The sequence below is a fragment of the Crinia signifera genome, chromosome 4 (genome assembly GCF_055691185.1).
Source record: "Crinia signifera chromosome 4, ASM5569118v1, whole genome shotgun sequence".
NCBI lineage: Eukaryota > Metazoa > Chordata > Amphibia > Anura > Myobatrachidae > Crinia > Crinia signifera.
Genome location: NC_139220.1, coordinates 228,220,744 through 228,243,710, shown reverse-complemented (window position 1 = coordinate 228,243,710; position 22,967 = coordinate 228,220,744). Strand labels below are relative to the sequence as shown.

The 22,967-nt window shown below is 40.8% G+C and overlaps 1 protein-coding gene across 2 annotated transcripts in view; it reads left to right on the top strand.

Moving 5' to 3' along the window:
• DMXL2 (Dmx like 2) overlaps positions 1-22,967 on the top strand; it is a 122,471-nt gene that overhangs the window by 62,728 nt on the left and 36,776 nt on the right. For both annotated transcript variants that reach the window (XM_083183914.1, XM_083183915.1), the window contains exons 12-21: positions 1,355-2,027; positions 7,405-7,526; positions 9,168-9,257; positions 9,675-9,792; positions 11,792-11,911; positions 12,069-12,305; positions 13,028-14,710; positions 15,999-16,109; positions 19,306-19,475; positions 21,061-21,158. In XM_083183914.1, coding sequence (XP_083040040.1) covers positions 1,355-2,027; positions 7,405-7,526; positions 9,168-9,257; positions 9,675-9,792; positions 11,792-11,911; positions 12,069-12,305; positions 13,028-14,710; positions 15,999-16,109; positions 19,306-19,475; positions 21,061-21,158 — 3,422 coding nt within the window. The remainder of the gene's footprint in view (positions 1-1,354; positions 2,028-7,404; positions 7,527-9,167; positions 9,258-9,674; positions 9,793-11,791; positions 11,912-12,068; positions 12,306-13,027; positions 14,711-15,998; positions 16,110-19,305; positions 19,476-21,060; positions 21,159-22,967) is intronic.

Genomic DNA, 22,967 nt, shown 5'->3' with positions numbered 1-22,967 from the left:
GTATATTGTGACAGTAAAGGTGGCCCATCTCAGCTATGGGTCCCGTAGCAGCTGCACTTCCTGTAACCATGGTAGCTACCCCCTGTAACTAACACATATACCTCACCAGAAAGCTGGCCCCTCTCAGCTCTAGCCCCTAGAAGCTGCATGCCCTGCACCTATGGTAGCTACACCTCTGTAGATTGCAGCACAGCCAGTGGGATAAATGAGTGGTTTAGTCCACGTATGGCTATCTTTACTGTGTGGTTACAGGTCATAGCACTCTGCAACAATTCTTGGCAATTACACTATTATGTCTCCTCTAACTCTGTGTTGTGCAGCACTAAAACCACACAGCTGTTACCTATTACGAGACGTAGCTAGGTAGAAAACTCTACAGTGTCTAGGTCAGAACCAAAAGGTGACATGCTTTAGGTCGATATTGGCAAGGACATAGGAGTAGCGCCACTTAGGCACATAATGCTCACAAGAATATTGCCGAAGGAGTAGCTCTGCCTATACACAAAGCACCTGCTTCTAGCTGCCAGCACTGCTGTCTGTCAGACTGTATGACGGGGGGGGGGGGTCTCCTTTCCGGTGCCTCACTGCTCTGCTATGGGTGTGCCAGCAGATGCAACAGTGCAAGACACCACTGGTACACACCTAATTATGGCCCTGGTATGCACTACTGCTACACTGGGACTGTAGAAATGCATGCACACTTGGAAACGGAGGTCACAATTACTTTTATTATGACCATAAAGAAGCACTTGCTGTCCTCAATGTTCCTTCTTACAAAACATACTTCTCACTTGTTTAGTGCAGAGACGTTAGGTCTTTCAGGAGTCAGTGGATCTTCCCCTTCTCCTCATTGTTCATGACTAAAGGCAATAACTAATTGAAGTGCTTTTCTTCTGCTCTCTGCTAAGACATAAATTAGGAGCCTGGGGATCTGTTGCCAGTTCTTAATAGTTCGCCTTCCTGACACCAATTTGCTTTCCATTCCTTCGAAACAAAACATCAAGTCATCAGAATCAAGGCTTTTCTTCTTAATGCCACAACACGTTTTAATGCTCACTTGTCCCTAGTGCACAGTAATGAGCTTGAAGGCATTCTCCATTTTATGCATTGAGAAAAGAAAACAGATTTGCTCAAGGGCCTCCTGGCTCATACATGCTGCTGTGCACAGCTTGCAAGGATAAGAAATAGACATGGGTATGAGTTCCTACAAAATGCAAAAACAATAAATAAAAATAAAACATTGTTTTTTTTTCTTTACTGTAAATGAAACAAACAATTTAGTATTCATCATATTCTGATGAAACAATCTGCACCATATTAATTAGCTATGTATATATATATATATTTTTTTTAGGTTTCCTTTTCTTCTCGGATTCCAGTTGCTTTTCCATCAGGAGATGCCAGCTCACTAAGCAAAAATATAATGATGTATGCTTGCACTACCTCCCCCAAAGAAGATGATGTTGACGTTTTGCAGAAGATGGCTGGGGAGGCAAATGTTTCTCCTTTGAAAGGAACAGGAACTGGTATGGTTTCTACAGTGATGATGGTTTCGAAGCATATTGATGGGTCATTGAATCAGTGGGCAGTTACTTTTGCCAATAAGTCTGCATTTTCATCCGTGCTCACTGTGTCCCATAAGTTTCGTTATTGTGGCCACAGATTCCACCTCAATGATTTGGCTTGTCACTCTGTCCTGCCTTTGCTGCTAACCTCCTCTCACCATAATGTGCTGATGACTCCGGACTCTGAAGACAATCCGTGGGAATTGGACCATGGTAGTAAAATAAGAGATCCAATGAAAAATGTGAAATGTTTCCCCAATCAACATTTTAAAAATGCAGCAACACAGACGTTCCATGATCCAAATGCGATTTATAGTGAGCTTATATTGTGGAGAGTTGATCCAATTGGACCCTTGTCATACAGTGGAGGGGTTTCCGAACTGGCACGCATCAACTCTCTCCGCACTTCTGCCTTCTGTAATGTGGCCTGGCTTCCAACTCTTATCCCAAGCTATTGTTTAGGTGAGTGTGTCGTACTCTTTAATGTAATTTTTTATAAATAAATATATATATATTTTTTTTACTAACCCATTGATAGAATTTAGGATTGTTAAAGAAGCGTTTGCTTAAAATTTACTGTCGATTTGGATATCTTGTTTAAAATAAGGTAAAATGTTACATTATCCAACTTCCAATCCATTGCTTCCCACTGAATATTTGAATAGCCCATTGTGGCTGCACTCCTTTCCTACACCCGCTTGCTGATTCATATGCATTGCTGTGTTGTTTATGGGGGAAATGTAATAGGGTGAGAGAATCAGAAAGTGAGAGAGTAGGTAAGAAATCTCCATGTTTTTTTAAAGCGGCAATCATTTACACTGCAAAACCAGTTTGATTTTGCAGTGTAAATGATTGCCGCTTTAAAAAACCTGGAGATTTCTTACCAAATCTCTCTTTCTGATTGTCTCACCCTTTTTCATTTCATAGTGTTCCCGCTAGGCTGTTTTAGCGGGGCGCTGCGCCCTGCCCGATTTTTACAGGGCAAAATGCTAGCAGCGCCCCGCTAAAACAGCCTGGTGCCTGCCCTGGTTGTGTGCACGGGGAAGCACAGCGCCGCCTTAGACGGCGATTCCCAGTGCTTCCCCAGCAGCACGGTAACTTCGGTGGGCCCGCCCCCTTTAGTGACGGCGCCGGCCGGGCCCACCCCTTTTCATGACGTCATGGCCTGGGCACGCCCTTTTTGTGATGTCGGCGGGCCCGGTCCGCCCCCCCCTGCACTGCCCCCGTGCAGTGGCGCCCTGCCCGCCCTCATTTCTAGAGGGAACACTATTTCACTCATTATAGTTTTAGAAAGAGCAGAAGTGGATGCTTGACGCCTTCACTTAATCATTACATTTAAAGGAACTGAAAGGAGAACTTTCATGTGATGTTTTGTCATAGTTTAGTGAATTATTTAAAAAAAAAAAATTAAATCTCATTTTGTGTTGGTCTTTTTCTGAGGTAGTCATCCAAATGAGTGGTTGCTTTGTATTTTTTAAGTCTATATAGAAAATATAATTTAATATGGATAAAATCAGCCTTAAATGTAATTACTTAAAATGTCTAGATCAGTGGTCCTCAAACTATTTTGCTCTGGGACCCCATCAGACAATAAAAAAAATTACAGGACCCCAGCAAGTTAGTGCAGAAGGTCATCACATCACATGTGTAGGCAGCAGACCGCACATACATGGCAGCATTATAGAGGAGGAGTCTAAAATGACAAGACAATAAGATTTTTCAGACCCCTTGAATCACTGATACTGACATTAGAAAAGTCATCAGCCTGATTGTCAGCAACATGGAGTCGTGACTCCATGCTGAGAAGGTCGGGACCCACTTTGGGGTCAGGACCCACAGTTGGAGAACTGCTGGTCTATATACATTTTTGTATCTCTTCATATATATATATGAAGCACTCTCCAGTATCTTAGATGGACATAAAGTGTTTGTCGTAGTATTTCAACAATAAGTAATTTATTGGCAATGTGGTGTTAATCTCCATAAATGCTCCGATGTTTCGGTCCCAAAAGAGGACCTTTATCAAGGAGCTTGGAGCAATGAAGTACAATCAGTCAGCGTAGTAGCCCTGCTTGGGGTATGAACAGCATGCTGCGGGAGGCGATCGGTTCTCCTGCTGGTGGGGGAGGGGGGTCAGGGGTGCTGGTGGGTGCTGAAGGGCGGGTTCTGCGCCGTCCTCAGTCGCTCGGCCCTGCTCATCTGCCCACGGCCACACATGTGGGAGATGAGCAGGAGTTTTCTGAGCGACTGCTCTTAATTGCCCGGCGGGTCCGTTCTGAATCTTGGGTGGGGGCATGCATGTAAATTGCATGTAAATCGCTGTGTGGTCTATACACACAGCGATTTACAAGCGTTTTTAGGCATTTTCTGAGCGATTTGTTAAAATCGCTCAGAAAATGCCTGAATATCGCGCTGTATGTGGGGCCCATAACTTGTGTTAGGTGCTGACTGGCTGGCGCGTTATCACCTGGGCAGATTTAATAAACTTGGTGAAGTGATAAAGTGGCTGGCACTTTTTCACCGACCAGCCAGCTAACTGTCATTTTCAAACACAATATGTAACTTGACAGTTGGGAGCTGATTTGCTGGTGATAAAGTACCAGCCACCTTATCACTTCTCTGAGCATAATAAATCTGCCACTTTATAGGCAGTTTGTTATTTTAAATTGAATTTATATCCACAACTGCCAGTACCATTGCTGTGGTTGTTTATACTCTCTGGACTGTCTGAGAACACACACATTTTTGGCTGAGGAGATATATTCTATATTCTTTATATCACGTGCTTAAAATGACGGTATTTTTTACCATGGGCCAATTCTCTGCTGACTCATGTATTGACGGGTACGCTGAACCGCGATTGTGCCATTGAATTGTGTGCGGAGAGAGTGGCTAGGTAATAACTCCTCTCCCCTAGTGAGGGACAAATTTACTCAAGCCATGGTCATCCAATGGGGATTAGAGTTTAAAGAACGGCTTGTGAGCCAGGAACAGTATATTTTTCATTTTTTCCCACTAGAGGCATAGATTGGTCCTTACTGGTGCTGGGGTTGATGGCATGCTGTGCAATGGAGAGAGATGTAAACCTCAGTAAAGTGTAGTGACACTACTGTGAGGTTTTGGTACAGATAAAAGATATTTGTTTTCCAGTTATGTCCCCAGTTGAAGGGAAGTATTTCTAGAGATGGGTTTAAATTTCATAGTGAGACATTTTTAATCTCTTTACATTTATATTGCTGTCTGTGTGCTCTTACATTGTGTATGCTGTGTCAGTTGTTTTAAATGTGTTTCTTAATTCTCCATTAGCTAGGGAGGCACTGATGCATTATATGCAAACCTATGAGGCAGACAAACCAGGGCTACACCCATCTGTGGGATTAGCCACTGACCTGGCAGAAGCTGCCTAACAAAAACCCTGACCGTATATTGTGAAGTTCATAGAGTTTGCTGAGTATATCCTAGCAGTAGGTATGGAAATATTCAATTCACTTTTTTTTGTTGACACTTCAGGAAATGACCCCATGTATCTGGGCCTAGCAAGGGTTCATCTGGTTCCTGATACCTATTTCATACAATACAATCCAGGAATTTCCCAGGTCAGCCCTTTTTGTTGAAGTTTACTAATTAATCTTCAGGAAGGATTCTGAAGAACTCAGCACTGAAGGTGCCCACACACTGTACAATTATTTTCTATAATTTGGACTAGATCGCATCGCATCGCATTGCATAGGTTTTGCGATGCAATGAGATGATAAGATCTAGTACAAAATTTATGTGCAGCACATATAGAAACGTAGAAACATAGAATTTGACGGCAGATAAGAACCACTTGGCCCATCTAGTCTGCCCCTTTTTTAAACCTGTTACTTCAAACCATATTTGATCCTTATTTTTTTGTAAGGATATCAATATACCTATCCCAAGCATGTTTAAATTACGCTACTGTATTTGCCTCTACCACCTCTGATGGGAGGCTATTCCACTTTATTAGTTTATCTGGTTACCATGAAGAATCCCTCCATGTATACTTTCTAATTATGGGAAAACCCATTATGATATAATAAGACCATGACCTCAGAGTAAATTAAATATCACAGACAGAGGGAGCTCCCTTGCAATGGAAGAAACCATCAGTATCATGTGATAGGCGTAGTTGTCACAATAAAGCAGTCAGCATTTACCCTGAAAATAAACAAAATAACCCACCCAAATCTTATGGCCCCCATACACCAGAACGATATTGTACCTAATCGTACAATCTCGACTGGTTGTATGACTGTTTGTATGCAGATTGAGTGCACATCGTGTTCACACAATCGTGCAATGCGCAGTCCCGCGGGTCGTATGGTTGGGCCTCTGATCAGACGTGCTGCATGTCTGATCAGTCATTATTAAAAGCAGATTGCATGTGCTTTTACTCTAAAGCTCTAAAAATATGTTAAAATATGGAAATACAATTGGTGCATAATTTATGATGCTAACAAAACACAGCATGCAATTCAAGAATGACCAGCAACATCAAATTCAATACTCCTATTACAAGTGAAAGTTCTAGAATGTGTCATCCATATCTTCAGTCATCCGAGGGGGACCCGTTATCGAATGATTCTCAGAATCGATGGCAATCTTGCTGCAGATGTACTAGACCAACACGTTGCATGGCTCTCTATCTTAGTCAAATCCCAGTTTCATACAGGGAAGACTCCCTTATACTGTTCCCTGTCTGATTTTAAAACCACAAAATGCTCCCTGTCCTCCTGGAGGCACCCTGCTGGAACAGTGGCATCTATTTACAGTGACAGAAGAGCTTGGGGCAGCCCAGCCTGTCTGTAACTGCTGGGCATGCCCCCAAGAGTGAGGCCAACAAGGTCGTGTACCCCCTCCCTGGCTATTCATGCACCATTTTGGAATGTGCACATACTTCAGTGCCTTGCCTGTATTTCAGCAGTTACACTGGTTTCTGCTTGCGAAGCTATAATTCGTGCTTATGAGTTATTCAACCTGATCTTGTTTTAACTGGTGTTTGGACCTAATGACCAGTGTACCCAATGTGTGTTACAACACCTAGACTCACTCTTATCTTCATAGTCTCATATATGCTGGCTTAAGTACTGTATGTACTGTATACAAACTCTTTCTTTATTGTTCATTGCATAAACTGCAAGGCATATAGTAGGTCTGTTTGTCCTTATGTTACAAAAACAAGGTCTGTGTACAGAGATGTGATAACTACACAAATGTACTGTATGTGCTATGCAGAAAACAATGTAATTTTAAACCACTGGTAACAATAATGTATCACACAATTTTATACTATCGACTTGTACTGGATATGGGCGAAATACATTTCAGTCTGCCTAATGACCCCTCTTAGGTTATTAAAGCTTGTATACTCCCCCATTTACACCATGCTCCACCTACAAAGCCAGATTTCCATATAATATATTGTAAGAGAACTATCACAATTTAATTAAATTGTCTGAAGTGTTTAGGATAAATGTAATGTAAAGTGAAAACTTGTGTCTGGAATGAGAAATCAGAAATCACCTTTTTTATAGCTTGTTTTTATTCAATCATTTGATATAAGGGACCAGATGTATCAAGCTTCAAAATGTGTTGAAATGGAGAGGGATAAACAGCCAGCCAATCAGCTCCTACCTGCCATGTTACATCTGGGCTTGTAAAATGACAGGTAGGAGCTGATTGGTTGTTTATCACTCTCCACTTTATAACTTTTTGAAGCTTGATACATCTGGCCCAAGGAGAGAGAGAGAGAGAGAGAGGTTGAATTGTGAAACGTGTGCATTTAAACTATTTTGCCAAACATTTTCTTTTTCAGGCACCTACTGTAACTCAGCTAGTGCCTGCTTTGTAGCCTCTGATGGGACTAATTTAAGACTGTATCAAGCAGTGGTTGATGCACGAAAGCTGCTGGATGAGCTATCAGACCCAGAGTCCTGTGTAAGTCATATATAGTTTTACGTTCCACTTAAGAATATTGTGGCAAATACTAAAGTTTCAAATTATTAATATGGTTTGTTTTCTTTTTCTGAATGCTTGCAATAAATTACTATTTTATACTACTATTTATACGAAATCCTAATAAATAAAGCTACAGTAGTAGTGTATATTCGTTTTGGAAAGTTTTTTACTCCTTACCTCCCTTCCTTATTTGCAACCAGTGTGTGACATCAAAACAAGGCTTTTTTTTACCTTGTTATTTTGTTTAGACGGTCTACCATTACATTGTGAAGCTGTGTGTGTGTGTGTGTGTGTGTGTGTGTGTGTGTATATAGTAAAATGTACTGAAACTGAAGGAGATTCATGTTCTAATCTACATCTGGATAATTCTGGTGAACAAATATTTTTCTTTATTTATATGGTGTCACAAGGGACCTGCAGCACCCAATTACAGAGTACAGTACATAAACAAATAAGAAAAACAGTGACTTATAGTTTAATACAATAGAGGAAAAGTACAGGGTACAAAACCTTAGCTGCATCAGCAGATGACGCTGGATTTGGTGCCATCAAAGATGATTTAAGTAAGAGAAAGAAAAGCACACGAGGGTAGAGGGTCCTGCTTGTGAGTGCTTACATTCTAAATATGGGAATTAGTTTTTTAATATGTAATGAGAAAAATGTTTTTCACTTCATCAATGCACTGGATAGGGGGAAATTATTACATAGGTTTTCCAGTGGTCTAAAAACTGATAGGATACAGTATGCTTTTTATTATTGGCAGGTTCTAAGCCTAAAATACAACAATAAAAGTTTTTTTGACCTTCTAAATATAACCCAGTTTTTCTTTTTTAAAGCTGTAACATGCTGCGGTACTGACAGATCCCATTGTGGTCCACAATATTTACAATTGGTCTGTGCATGGTTTTCAGCAAAAAAAAATTCACAAAAGAAAATAAAAAACCCTATGTATTCTCCTCCCAAAGTGTAAATTAGCCAAAGGACGTTACGCTAATCTGGTAGTAGATGAGACTTGGAGGTTTACCTGAAAATTTTGCTGATAGCACTAGGCCTGACCAGGCAATGCCAGTGACAATATAGCAAGGGGGCCCTCAGTGCAGGGTCCCCCAGTCATAGTTTTAACCAGTCCTGTGGCAGTCACGGAGCTGGTGGTAAAACAATCTGTAGGTGGCTCTCTATCATTTTTCACTAAAGGTGCCCATCCATTAGTGCAAGGTATGGCAAGTGATACCCCTTCAACACTCCCGGCAGCACAGATCAGAATCTGAGGTAAAAAACATGCTATTTGGCTCTTTTCATATGATTTCTTGGCCTGATGTGCCAAAATCAGATGAAAGGGGCCCATATCGCACTAGTGGATGGGTACCTTTTAGAGCTGTATATAGTGAACCCAGATTGCTCTGGCAGTGAAGTTGCTAATTTGATTTGCTTGATAAACGATAATGTTTATTTTAATGTAAATATACCACCCCCCAAGAGTATTCTCATGTTTTTTTTTATTTACTGTGACAGCAACTTAAAAGAAAGCCCAGTAAGAATAATGTATACTTCAGTATACCCCACTTTCCCTCTGTGCATATTTTCAGTGATCTGTTACTAATGCGTGCTCACTTATTTTAGAAACTTATTGGTGAAGTGTTTAATATTGTCAGCCAGCAGTCTACTGCGCGCCCCGGTTGCATCATTGAGCTCGACGTGATAACTAGCAAGGTATGTAGATTTGGTTTTGTTCTGTGAATTAATTTCTTGTTCTCTCTGACTTTTTTGTTTTTTCTCTTGTAACTAATGTTGTATAGCATTGTACCTCAATTTTGGTGCAATCAGCCACCAGTAAAAGTGCAAATAGCTGCCCATTCCTCAGCTTCAGCAAGTGTAGCTGAAATTAGCTTTATAAATATTCAGATCACAATATTGTAACTAGAGCAATATACATAAAAGTACTGTAAACCTGAGAGAAGGGTTTGGACTTCAGTTAAGTACATTAGATTACAACAATTCCGAAATAGCAAGACAGTATTGTTGTATTAAACAAGTATTCCATGAATACATTCTGTGATTAAATAGCCATCAGGCTGTAAATGTTGCAGTCCTCTAACAATGATTGGTTGTGATGTCCTTTTACTCTAGTGCGGCTCCCGAACTCAGCTGCTTCATGTATTTCAAGAAGACTTCATTTTGGGATACAAGCCACATAAGGATGAATTAAAAGTAAAGGAAACTGAGGTTTTCTTCCAGCCATCTCAAGGTATCAAAAGAAATAGAATATAATATAAAGTTTTTCTTCCAGCCATCGCAAGGTATCAAAAGAAATAGAATATAATATATAGTTATAGGAGAGATGGGTGCCAGGATACAGTTGTAGTCAAAAATGAAAAGGTTGAGAAAGGGCACATAGCCGTCCCCTGAAGGCTGCCTCCAGAACATTTATTTTCTGTATTCTGATGCTCTGACATGGTTTGATCATGGAGTGCCAATTTCATCTCTCTCTCTCTCTCTCTCTCTCTCTCTCTCTCTCTCTCTCTCTCTCTGTGTTGAATATTTAAATATGGGTGCATTCTCTTCTCTGACCACACATAGGACTATTTTAAGCATATTTAAGTTCTGCGCCAGGCCGCAAATGTCTGTATTGTATGTAATGATTAAATATAGGTCCCATCCTTTACATATATTTTTTCTGGCTACATTTTCAAATTAAGCTTATCTAATCAACTGAACATTTTATCTTGGGCAAGAAGCATACACAGGGCAATATTCAATTGATGCCGGAATGGATCCGGCATCCATTATTCAATTCATTGGCCAAATCCAGAAGTTGGATTTGGCCAATGACTGACACTCACCCGGCCGGCGCTCGGACCGGGTGAGCGCGGCAGCGGGAGTTGGCGAGAACCGGAGAGGGAGCCTGGATGGAGCCAGGTGAGCTGCTCTCATCCGGCTAGGCGGCGGGTATGTACGGGAGGATGCTGGAGGTTGAGGGTGCAGGCTGTGGCAGACAGGAGGACGGCGCAGTGTAAGCTGCTGCTGCTCACCCGGCACCGTCCTCCCTGCCTCAATCCGGCATCTTGTTATGCCGGATTGAGAATGACGGAAACACAGCAGTTTTGGCTGTGTTTCCGTCAACAGCAGGTGAATTAGTGGCTCTTCCGTCAATCCACCTGCTTTTCGGCATGTCGAAAGCTAAGATTGAATAGATCGGAACCCTTTCCGATTTATTCATGTCGAAAACTGCCGTCTTTTCGGCAAGACGGCAGTTTCGACACTGATTGAATATACGCCACAGTCTCTTATGTACTCCAAGCTGTTACTACTTTGTCATCCGGTTGATATTTTTAGTCTTAACTTTTTGCGTTAATGAGTCCAAACCCAATGATGCCTGCTTTGTGAGATGCCGCTTAAGGCTTGGCCTAGAACCATATATAAGGATTTGATTAATATGGTACCTGTGATTTACACCCCTTACTAGGAAGTATATGTGACCAACACTTAGCTATAGCATAAGGGTTGTTTGCAAAGTGAACCATTTGGGTCATATTTGTGGCATCAATATGTCCAAACTTGTATCCAAACTAAACACAAAGCTATAGACTATATTGGCGTAGATGGGCGTACTAAACTAAAAAGCAAAAAATTGTGTACATTTTCTAGCTTACAATACTATGGTTATGCTATTTGCTTCTCTGGTTTCTCACCATAACTATGATGCAACACATATGGCATAACCCACGCAGTGCAATGTGCTAGGCCAGTTTCTGTGTCTGGGGTTAAGGACAAGGTGAATATGGTCTTTTTTGGGGGGAGGGCACCAATTATTTCTGATAACCCAAAACGCTAGATGAGTTTAGACACGCAAAGTGCTTTTGAGCGTGACACTGCAACCAACAATGGATGCCCATTGCTGATGCAATCTAAAGTGACAGGTAATATGTTGTGATGGGGCATGGTAATCCCTCCCAAAGTGTACTGTATATATCTATGATTGCATTGTTACCTTGATATTTATATAGGCTAAAGAAACATCTATGGTTATTATTTGTGATTGGGAGCGCTTTCGTCAGACTTTCATTTTAATTTTAAGGTATTTAGGTTTTTTTTTGTTTTTTTAAAGTACCCCAGCTATACTCCTATGTCTGCATGACCAGGTGCTTTTGCAGATACTCAGTTAATTGATTACAGTTTTCTATTTAAAAATGTGAGTTTTGTTGCACTTTTGTGGGTCTATAATAATATATTTTCATTATTTACAGGTTATCGGCCACCTCCATTTTCAGAAAAATTTTTCCTTGTTGTAATAGAAAAGGATACACAAAACCGTTCAATCTTGAACATGTGGCATCTTCACTTGAAGTCTGTACAAGCATGTGTGGGTACGTATATGTAAAGGGACAAAACATATTTGATATTTGTATCTCTACAAGTTTACAATGAGCACACCGTTAAAAAGAAAAAAAGAAATATAAATTATTCTATATATATATATATTGTATGGCACTTATAAAGTATTGTTTTATGTTTTTCCAAAAGCAAAACCTGCAGATGCAACAAAACCTGCAGACGCTACAAATTTTCTTACCATACCTGGGCAAGTCAATGCTGAGTCATCCCCAGAAACCTCTCCTGGCCCAACCCCAATGACTCGCTCTGCATCAATTGCTAACCTGCAGACTGCCAGTAAACTGATTCTAAGCTCCAAGCTAGTGTACAGCCATCCACTGGATATCCCAAATGGTGTAGAAGTGATAAGAGCGACACCCTCGGCAGGTAAGGCTGTCTCCGCTTGCCCTAAAACAGTGGATGAAATATGACAATACTTTCCCTTTTTTTGTCAGTAAAGCTTTTAGTTAGCAGCTTTATTTACGGCGTTGTGCACTGTACAGCCTTCTTTATTGAGGGAAATATTTTAAATAAACCAGTTAATTGATCATTCTCAACAGAAAATTTTGAAATGATCTAAAGGGGGTGGTATTCATTCTTGGGCGCTATTTCCGCCAGGATTGTCACAGATTGTTGAATTCACAGCCGTGTTTCGACAATCTGTGACAGTTTTCGCCAACACGCCCACTTTTCAACACTTTACAGGCGGAACATTAAATTCCGTCTGTCGAGTATCTGTCAAGCGGAGCGAAAATAGCCCAGGATTCCGATCCGACAGTCAGAATTCCAGATTGAATACCTACGTAAAGCCGCCCATACACGAGGCTTTCTTTGGGTGTGATGCACGCTCCTGCGCACATCGCACAGCACAAAAACTATGTGCGGCACATACTTTTTGTACTAGATCGCATCACATCTAGTACAAAAAGCACACTGCTGTAGCACATCACGTGCTTTTTGTACTAGATGCGATGCAATCTAGTAAAAAAAGTATGGAGAACATTGCTCCATGTACGGGCACCATTAGAGTACATGTATAGTTTAATTTTTTCTAACAATGAATTGGATAAGCAAGACCAGGTTATGACAATTTATGTGTGTCCCCACAGGTCACCTTAGTTCCTCATCAATTTACCCAGTGTGCCTTGCACCGTATCTAGTGGTTACTACATGTTCTGACAACAGAGTGCGGTTCTGGAGGTGCAGTGTGCAAACGTTGCAAGAAAATGAAGGCAGTGAGGAGCAGCATAGCTATTGCTGGAAGGAATGGTCTTTAATGAATGAAGGGCGTGATGAGAGCACCAGTTCCGTAAGCGTGGCAGGAAAGCCAGTTGCAGTAAGCTGCTCTTACACAGGAAGACTTGCTATAGCTTACAAGCAGCCCATTCAGCATAATGGCTTTGTTTCCAAAGAATTTTCTATGCATGTATGTCTCTTTGAATGTGAATCCACTGGAGGATCAGAATGGGTCCTAGAACAAACAATTCACCTTGATGACTTGATAAGAGTTGGGAGCATGCTTGATGCTAAAGTGAGCGTTGACAGCAACTTATTTGTGTATTTTAAATCAGATGTATTTCTAAACAAAGACAAACATCTCATGCCCAATATCAAACATTTAGTACACTTAGATTGGGTATCAAAAGAAGATGGCTCGCATATACTTACTGTTGGAGTCGGTTCTAATATTTTTATGTATGGACGTTTGTCAGGTATTGTTACTGACCAGACCAACAGCAAGGATGGAATTGCTGTCATCACATTACCACTAGGTGGTAGTATAAAGCAAGGCATCAAATCCAAATGGGTGCTGCTCAGATCAATTGACTTGGTGTCCTCTGTGGATGGCACACCTTCACTGCCAGTATCTCTGTCCTGGGTTAGAGATGGTATTTTAGTAGTTGGAATGGATTGCGAAATGCATGTCTATGCACAGTGGAAACACAACCTGAGGTTCAGTGATGCTGAAACGTCAGTCTTTGAAGACAAGCCCACACAGTCGGATTCTGCTCAAGCTCAGATGATCTCTAAGAAAACCAGCGTGATTGATGGTGCTGCTATTGTTGATGATGTCTTTGGCAGTCCAACTGTCATTCAGGATGGGGGTCTTTTTGAGGCCGCCCATGTGCTTTCTCCAACCCTTCCACAATATCACCCAACGCAATTGCTTGAACTTATGGATCTAGGAAAAATTAGACGCGCAAAAGCCATCCTTTCACATTTAGTTAAGTGCATTGCAGGGGAGGTTGCAGTCGTAAAAGACTTAGAAGCTGGAGATGAAGCTGCTCCAAAACGCCACCTGTCACGGACTATCAGCGTAAGTGGCAGCACCGCTAAAGACATGATTATCACTGGAAAAGATGGAACGAGAGAGTACACAGAAATCGACTCCATCCCACCACTACCACTTTATGCACTACTCTCTGCTGATCAAGATACGGCCTATTCTGCTCCAGAAGAGACTACGAAAATATCCCAAACTTCTAAACTAAGTTTTGATACCACGGCAGATGATCAATATTCAGATTTGTTTCAGGTACAAAGTGTGAATACTGATGACTTCATTGGTTTTGAAATTGAAAAAAGAGAACGGAGATCGAAAGTGATCAACCTGTCCCAGTATGGGCCTACCTACTTTGGTCGTGAACATGCCAGCGTACTTTCAAGCCATCTTATGCATTCCAGTTTACCTGGCCTGACACGATTAGAACAGATGTTTCTTGTGGCTCTGGCTGACACAGTGGCCACAACCAGCACAGAACTTGGGGAAAGCAGAGATAACAACTACTCAGGTAATTGTGATCACCAAAGTTTGACTGTGAATAATGATGTTGGGATTTATTACAATTAAATAAAGGAAAAACTGCAAATATATATTGAGCAGTTAGAAAACAATCAAGACAAATAGATGTTCGAAATGTAAAAAAAAAAAGAGCTAAACCAGGGATAATTTATGCCACAGTAGACCATGCATCACAGAGCCTATAGAAATGTGTATGAATAACATAATATAAATGGAAAGTACATTTTATAAAATGTAGGTTTTAACCTTGTTCCTGTACTAAACCGAATGTTACTGCATGAATAACTTCAAATAAATGAAATAGAGGATTACACTACATACAATCAATGAGAACCTACAATGTAATGCTATCTGGCAGATTAAAGCAAGTTTACTACTAAAAGTATTTGTTGGGAACGCAGTATGGCCCAGACCTTAACTTCAAAATCCTGGTCCATATGTGTTCTGTGCAGTGAAGGCATTTTGTTAAAGTATTGTCAGGTGCTTCTGGGCTCGGATTCAGTATTGAATTCCGGCATTCAGAATCCCGACAGCGGAAATGCCGACAAGGGGGGGACGTGGATCGCCCCCCCTTGTGGGCTCGCTGCGCTCGCCACGCTAATTTATTCTCCCTCCAAGGGTGTCGTGGGCACCCACGGAGGGAGAATGTGTCGGTATTTCAGCGGTCGGGATTCTGAACGCCGGGATCCCGACCGCCGGGATTGTAACTGCATCCCCTGGGCTCTTATGGATAGAACGTAAACAAATGTCTGACCACTTTAAGTACACCATTATCTATTTTTGTATAGAGAAAGAGCTTGCTTTTCAGTATGTAGGTTATAATAGCAGCCATCACCATTGTGCTTTGGAATGTGACAATTGGTGAGCTCTCCCTTGTCATCTGCTGGGTGACCTGGAAACTGTGACAGTTATTTGCCCTGAACCACTAAACTGAGATATTTTTTGGTACTTATATGTTAGTTGGGCGCCCACTAAGCTATTTGCTTAGTTTTCCGTGTCCCCTCGCGGGGCTCGCTACGCTCGACGCGCTTCGGGCTCGGTGGCTCGCTGCGCTTGCCACACTATATAAAATCAACTCCATGCCGACATGGATAGTGAGGGTATGAGCGTACTAATTATAACATATAAGTACCTATTTTTTTTTTATTGGACTCCTAAGTGGATGAAAGGGGGTAAGATGTTCCTCCCAACAAACCTTTGCCCAGTTGTAACCGGGCACATCCCCAGTTATGATTTTATTTAGCTATCAATTTAATATAGTCTCTATATGTTTACAGGGGGAGACAATCTAGATGAATGTGGCTTGAGGTACTTGTTGGCCATGCGCTTGCACACGTGTCTTCTAACATCCCTTCCCCCATTGTATCGAATTCAGCTGCTTCATCAAGGTACAGTTTTATGTCTATTAATATTCACACATGATTTCTTTATGTTCTGGGTTTTTTGTGTCATTGTTATTACTAGAGTATCTTTTCAGTACTAGAGTTTGAATGTTGTAGAAGGTGCTTCTTCTCTTTTTGTTAGAGAATTGTTTGATAGAGTATCCGGGTGGCTGACAGACAATGTCTAGTCCCGCAATGGGCAACCTGTGGCTCTCCAGCTGTTGTGAAACTACACATCCCAGCATACCTTACCACAGTTTTGGTTGAACAGGATTGGTGTACAGTAGCGCTCGAATTACCTCTGTGCGAAGGGGCTGCAGACCTAGAGTGGTCCAGGCTCTGGTTAAAAATTGTTAGCAGGTGGGGAGGTACTGCGCTCACCTTCTGGGTGTCTGTACAGTGTGAGCTGAAGACTGTGCGTGACCTTAGAATATTAAACAGTGTCACCTGTTAGTGACACTTTTTATTATTCTAAGGTCACGCACAGTCTTTAGCTCACACTGTACAGACACCCAGAAGGTGAGCGCAGTACCTCCCCACCTGCTAACAATTTCTTACCACAGTTTTAACAAAACTGTGGCAAGGCATGCTGGGACTAGTAGTTTCACAACAGCTGGAGAGACACAGGTTGCCAATGCCTGTTCTAGGCCAACAGTTAATTGGTCCACACCATATGGTCCACACCATATGGTCCACATAAGCAAAAGATCGACATGGCTATGGTCACCATAAGGAAAGGTGGACATGAATTTTTGGGGATTTTTTTTTCATTTGATTTAAACCTTTTGCTACTTTACCATGCACGTGAACTACGGTTGGGAATAGTAAAGTATGTTGAGTGCAGCTTTACCAAAGTGAGGCACCTGGCCCGAACCATGGCCAGTCAAATTGTACACTATTTGTGGGTCCACATGTGTCAGCATTGACAACAAAAAAACATGAAAAAATATGGCACATCAGTGTCATATTACACGCCTAATTTATTTACTTGTTTCTAATTAGAACTGATTTCCCACTGTGACATCAGTAATATAACCGAATAATATAATAATAATAATATTTATTACAAGGGTGCACTAAGAATTGCATTTACATTGGAATGAATCATTTGTTTAATTTGACTAATTAACAGATGGTTCTCCACCTGTAGTCAGAGCAGGATGTAATCATGTTCTACTCTGCTATTTGACGTATTCCCTTTTGCACACTGAACACAATTGGTTAAAATCAGGATAGCCTTATATACACAACTTGCATTTTAAATCTGTATTACAAAATTAACATACTTAGGGGGTATATCCAATTAACCGCAGTAAATTACTGTGGTTATTCGATTCCCTGGGAAGCACTTATTGCATAATGCCTGATAACCAACCCTCAGAGCCATAATAACACATGGGTCTGGATACTTACCCCAAATCGCATGCGTTAACGGCTGAAAACAAGCTATAGCCTGATAATGATCAAAACCTGCGTTTTTATCAGCCTAAAAATTAGCTAACACTATTATTTTCGGAGGCCTTATTTGTAACTACAAGAAAATCAGGCACAACAAAAATTATTAAAGGTAATTAATAACCACAGCTCCAATTAGACATTGTGTTGCTTCCAAAAGAATAAACTGGAATTTTAAACAAAAACAAAAATAATTGAGAGAGCTCACTGTGATGATCAATTATTTATGAAAAAATTAATTCAGAGAGTATGAATTATTGAAAGCATAAATATAACTATCACAAATTTAATGATAATAAAATACTTATAAAAGCAATTAGATAATGTCCAGCATTGAACCCACCACTGATATATAATACCCATGTATTTAAGTGATTGGATCCATATAAGATTTATACAGTAGATGTAATAGGTGTAATGTAGGTGACCGTGCTAGGTCCAAATAGATATGCTCACAGCTCCCAACGAATTGGATAAACCAGCACCAGTCCAATGTGCAAAAAAAATTATACATATTTATTGTCATATTTATTGTCCACAGACAGCAAAAAAGACCAGTCATGATCATGTCAGAATAAACACCCAACAGGCTTAAATAGAAGCTATACTTTGCATTTCAGCATCATTTTAGCATAATTAGGCAGCGTCTCCTCGACAGCCGTTTCGGTGCCTCCGCACCTTTCTCAAGAGGGGTGACTAGGTCTCTGGTAGATGGTATGTCCAGTGTGATTGGGGGAGCTCCTGATGTAATGAAGCTTGAGGTTTAAGAAGAATAGGTGTATTGCTGCTGTTTGGGTAAATGAAGGTCGGTAAACACCTTGGCCATTTGTGATAAGGCTCAATGATAGATGAACTGCTGTATTATCCTCACAACAATGGTATCAGCTGAGCGGTTCTTCTGTATAAGTCCTGTTGATGCAATAACAGGCAACTGGCTGGAATGAATGGAGTCTTCAGCGAGAAAGGACAGTGCAGCGAAGAATGAGGCTGTCAATCACCTCTACCTGCATGGCACTGTTGGAATAGGAGCCGACGTCTGAAGCGATCAACACCACAGCGCTGCAGCCTCTCACCGCTTCTCCCCACGGAGGTGTACCGCCAGCCACGGAGCACCTGTCAGATGAGGCTGTCAATCACTTCCACCGGCGTGGCGCTGTTGCAATAAAAGCCGACGCTGGGAGCGATCAACACCGCAGCGCTGCAGCCTCACACCCACTTCTCCCCATGGAGGTGTACCGCCAGCCACGGAGCACCTGTCACATGGATTTGTACAGCGAGATCGCCGCAGGTCTCCCTCTGTGCAGCATGTGTGATGAAATTGGTCTGAGGGCAAGGGAAACAGCAGTCCAATATTGAGGAAAATAGCTGGGGGATATAGCAATGGTGGGCAGAATTCCCAGTCTTAATGATAAAAAATTGTGTTTTTATCAGCCTAAAAATTAGCTAACGCTATCACTTTCGGAGGCCTTTAAAATGTAAAATAACACTAAACTTCCACTTCCCTTAAATTGTTTTTTTTTTGGAGTCTGTTGAAGGTGGGAGAAACATAATTTTACATTTTTTTTAAGTTGGTTGTCAGTGGACCATAATCCATCTGTATGTAAGTTCAATTGAAATGACATTCTTGTTATGATAATGATAATATGATCTATGTTACTATGTTATCTTCTATTGAAATTAGTAGCAGTTGGTTTCTCTATTGTTTTCTAGCAGCACATGTGTTGAGACTCGTTTATTAATCCTTTAGGGTTATCCACATGTCATTTTGCATGGGCATTTCATTCGGAGGCTGAGGAAGAATTAATCAACATGATCCCTGCTATTCAGAGAGGCGATCCACAGTGGTCTGAACTTAGAGCAATGGGAATTGGTTGGTGGGTGAGGAATATAAACACACTCCGCCGAGTCATAGAAAAGGTAAAATATACAACATAACTATATCTTATTACTTATATCTTATTAAACTTATTACATTTTATACACAGTACATGAGTATCTACCTTTCTTATGAGTAATAAAAAGGGTAGTGCAACTATATACTTTTTGTATTAAATATATATATTTTTAAATAAACTGTAAGTAGTTAATAGTCAGCAATACACATGTTAGGTTATGGTACATAGACATTAACCATTTCGGACAATTCTGAATCAATAGCAATATGTACATACAGTACACCCTACCTTCTACCTTCTTTAGAGCATGTGATGCATTTTTGTCATGTACACAGGTAATTTACATAGATTTTCTTTGGATCCCTTGTTCTTGATCCAGCTCTACCTTATTGACTAGTGCCATTCTATCAAACTCTGCCTGACCTTATTTACCTCCAGTCTGCTAAGAACACTTCAGTATGTAGGGCATGTCTGATTTAAAGAAATAAAAAAAACAGAATTTTTCACCCATGTTAAGAACACAACTGAGATTGATGGAACATGTTGTTACATACAATGAGGGATATTCAGTTATGCTAATTGGCAGCTAGAATGGTTGTAAAAAGCTAATTAAATAACCTTTTTCCTGCACCTAAAAATTGGGATTCAGACACGGAAGCCCACTACCTCCATGCAAACTGGGGAATCGATGAATTCCCCCATGTGTGTGCCCCTTATTTTGCTGTTTTCGCCTATGCAGCTTATGTAGCGGCTAAGTTCGGTCCAACATCTGACATTCATGCGCAAGGTCATTCCCACTGGTTGAATTGCTCCATCTCTGCCTCTTGGTGCCACCCTAATTATAAATATTTGCTACTCCTATGGTGTTACCCAAATTAATCTCCATACAATCTCAAATGAAATAGAGCAGTGGTTCCCAAACTGTGTGCTGTGTTACCCTGGGATGCCTTGATACACTTGCAAGGGTGTCTCAGGGTGGTGGTCCAAGAGCAATTCAAATTCAAATTGGTCAGTACAATAAATGAAACAATTGTTTGCGGCTTCCGATTATAAAATGTGTACAAACAAAAGCTAATCCTATCCCTCACCACATAATTCACCTTAAGGATGACGTTTAAACACAATTTACTTAATTTAATATATTTTTTTCCAAATTTCTCAATAAGAACTTTTGCACTAGGGGTGCCGTGAATCAAATTCTGATACTCTAGGGCACCGTGATACAAAAAAAGTTTGGGAACCACTGCAAAAGAGCATTGTAGTAACCTTATAATTTTATATCTTTAAACCAAAGTCCCTAAAAACGAAACTGAAGAGCTGGCATTAGCCATCATTATTATCCTCTACCAAAGGGATGTTCTCAAGGCTGTCGACATTGAGCTTTTATAGCAGCCAATGAAAGGCCCTTTGAGAAATTCTGATAGAATGGCTGGTCGAGTTGAGTTTCTGAGTTGCTCCATATAAGTTTGAGCATGCTCTGAATGGTACTGATTTACAAGGTGAACCACACATATTGTACATTATCAATCTTTTAATAAGAGATTATTACCACATTACTTCATCATATCAGCAGGCTAGCATTTAGATGCGTTTGATGTATTTGACAGGTTGCCAAGGCAGCATTTCAAAGAAACAATGAACCATTAGATGCTGCAGTTTTCTACCTTGCAATGAAGAAGAAAGCCGTTCTCTGGGGATTATTCAGGTAAGAGGAATTTAATGTAATAAAAAATTGAATGCCATTACTTACAAATACTAAATCCTCATAAGTGTCAAAACATATAGTTCATTGTTTTATCAGCTGTTAGAAAGGCAGTCATGTTTTTTCTTGTTTTGTTATTTAACTGAGAAGCCAATGATCTGCATATCAGCCAAGGTGTCTATATAGTTTTGTTAGTGTAGAAAATGAATATTTATATTTCTAGGTAGCATATATTTCCCGACTAGTTTTATATTCATCTGTTAAATAGACAATTCTGCAGAGAGTGCTTTGTTTAAATACTCTCATTTGTTTACATATGTGGATGCCATTATACTGCTTAAAACCTAACTTTTGAGAGTAGTATACAGCCTATTGTTAATATAATGTTATAAGAAGAGAACAAGACTTTTAAGATTCTATAACTGTACAAAGCAAAGGCTTAGTTGTATTTTTTTTCTTACTTTGGCTGACAATTATTATCTGCTATAGAACTTTACAAAATAAGTTTTTGGTACTTATGTAATATCTGGGCTCCCATTTTTCTTATGAGACCGCGGCCCCTCGCCACGCTTCAGGCACGGTGACTCGCTGCGCTCGCCACACTATATAAAATCAACTCCATGCGTAGTTGGATAGTAGGGGTATGAAAAAATGGGGTGCATTTAACATGGGAGCCCAGATAATACATAAGTACCAAGTTTTTTCGTAAATTTTGGTGGTGTGACCTATACTTGCGAATGTGCTCAGCATCTATTCATGGGTGACGGGGAGACTCCCAACTGCCCCCCCCTGCCATGGACACGGGAACGTTCCCAAAAAAATCAGGATGTTCCCATTTTTAAGGCAGGAGAGTTGGGTGGTATATATTCTTCTTTAAAAGTTATGGTCAACCAATGTTAAGTTTATAGTATGCAGTGTGTTTTATTATAGTATCCCATTAGCTTTCAGATAACAGCGCATATTCTTCTGTCATCCAGTCTGGCGGACAGTGTGGTAATTGACTGTAGGTAGAGTGGCTATCCAGGAGCATAGGCACTGAAAGGTTAACTAAAAGTTTGCCCCCAACCCCTCTCACCTTCACCTCAATTTTTTGTGTTCGTACTGCAACTGTTTCCTCCAGCATGTGGGGGCCACCCAGCAAAGGGCAAGGGTACTTTCTGTGATGTGATTGCACAATAGATGCAGAAATAAAAGTTATTCGCAGAGCTGCAAAGTGTTCGCATAGCTAGGGAAGGCCCATGCCTTCTCAGCCTAGCTGCAAAAGCATGCGTTGGTGGTCCTCCATTTTGTGGCTCACAGCAACTATGTGTGACTTTATGCACCTACCGCAACTGCCCTAAAAATGGTCTGGTCACACCTCTGTTGCCTGGGAAGTGCCCACCTAATGCTGCATCAGCGTTCGATGCCATCACTTAGATTGCAGTCACATTTTACAGAATGCAACCCCGGTTTAAGTCCTTGTGCAAGCGTGCAACCCAGTTGCGAATTTAGCAATTCAGCGATCCAAGCTGAATCAGGCCCAGTATACTGCATATGCAAACTTCTATAATTCTCACAGTTGTAATAGTGTTCGTGGTTTACTCCTGAAGGTGGTTTCTGTGTTTATTGTTCACCCGGCAACATGGTCTTCCTCTAGCTCTTTGTCCACCTTTATGGATTTATATCCTCTTCAATTAGTCATATGTATTCTCTTTTGGTACTTATCGATACCCCTAAATGGTATTGGCCCACCTCTAAGAGTTCCTTTGCTCGTTGGGCTACCACTACCATCTTACAGGCTTCCCTATCCTCTGATAAGCCAGTCCCTGCTTC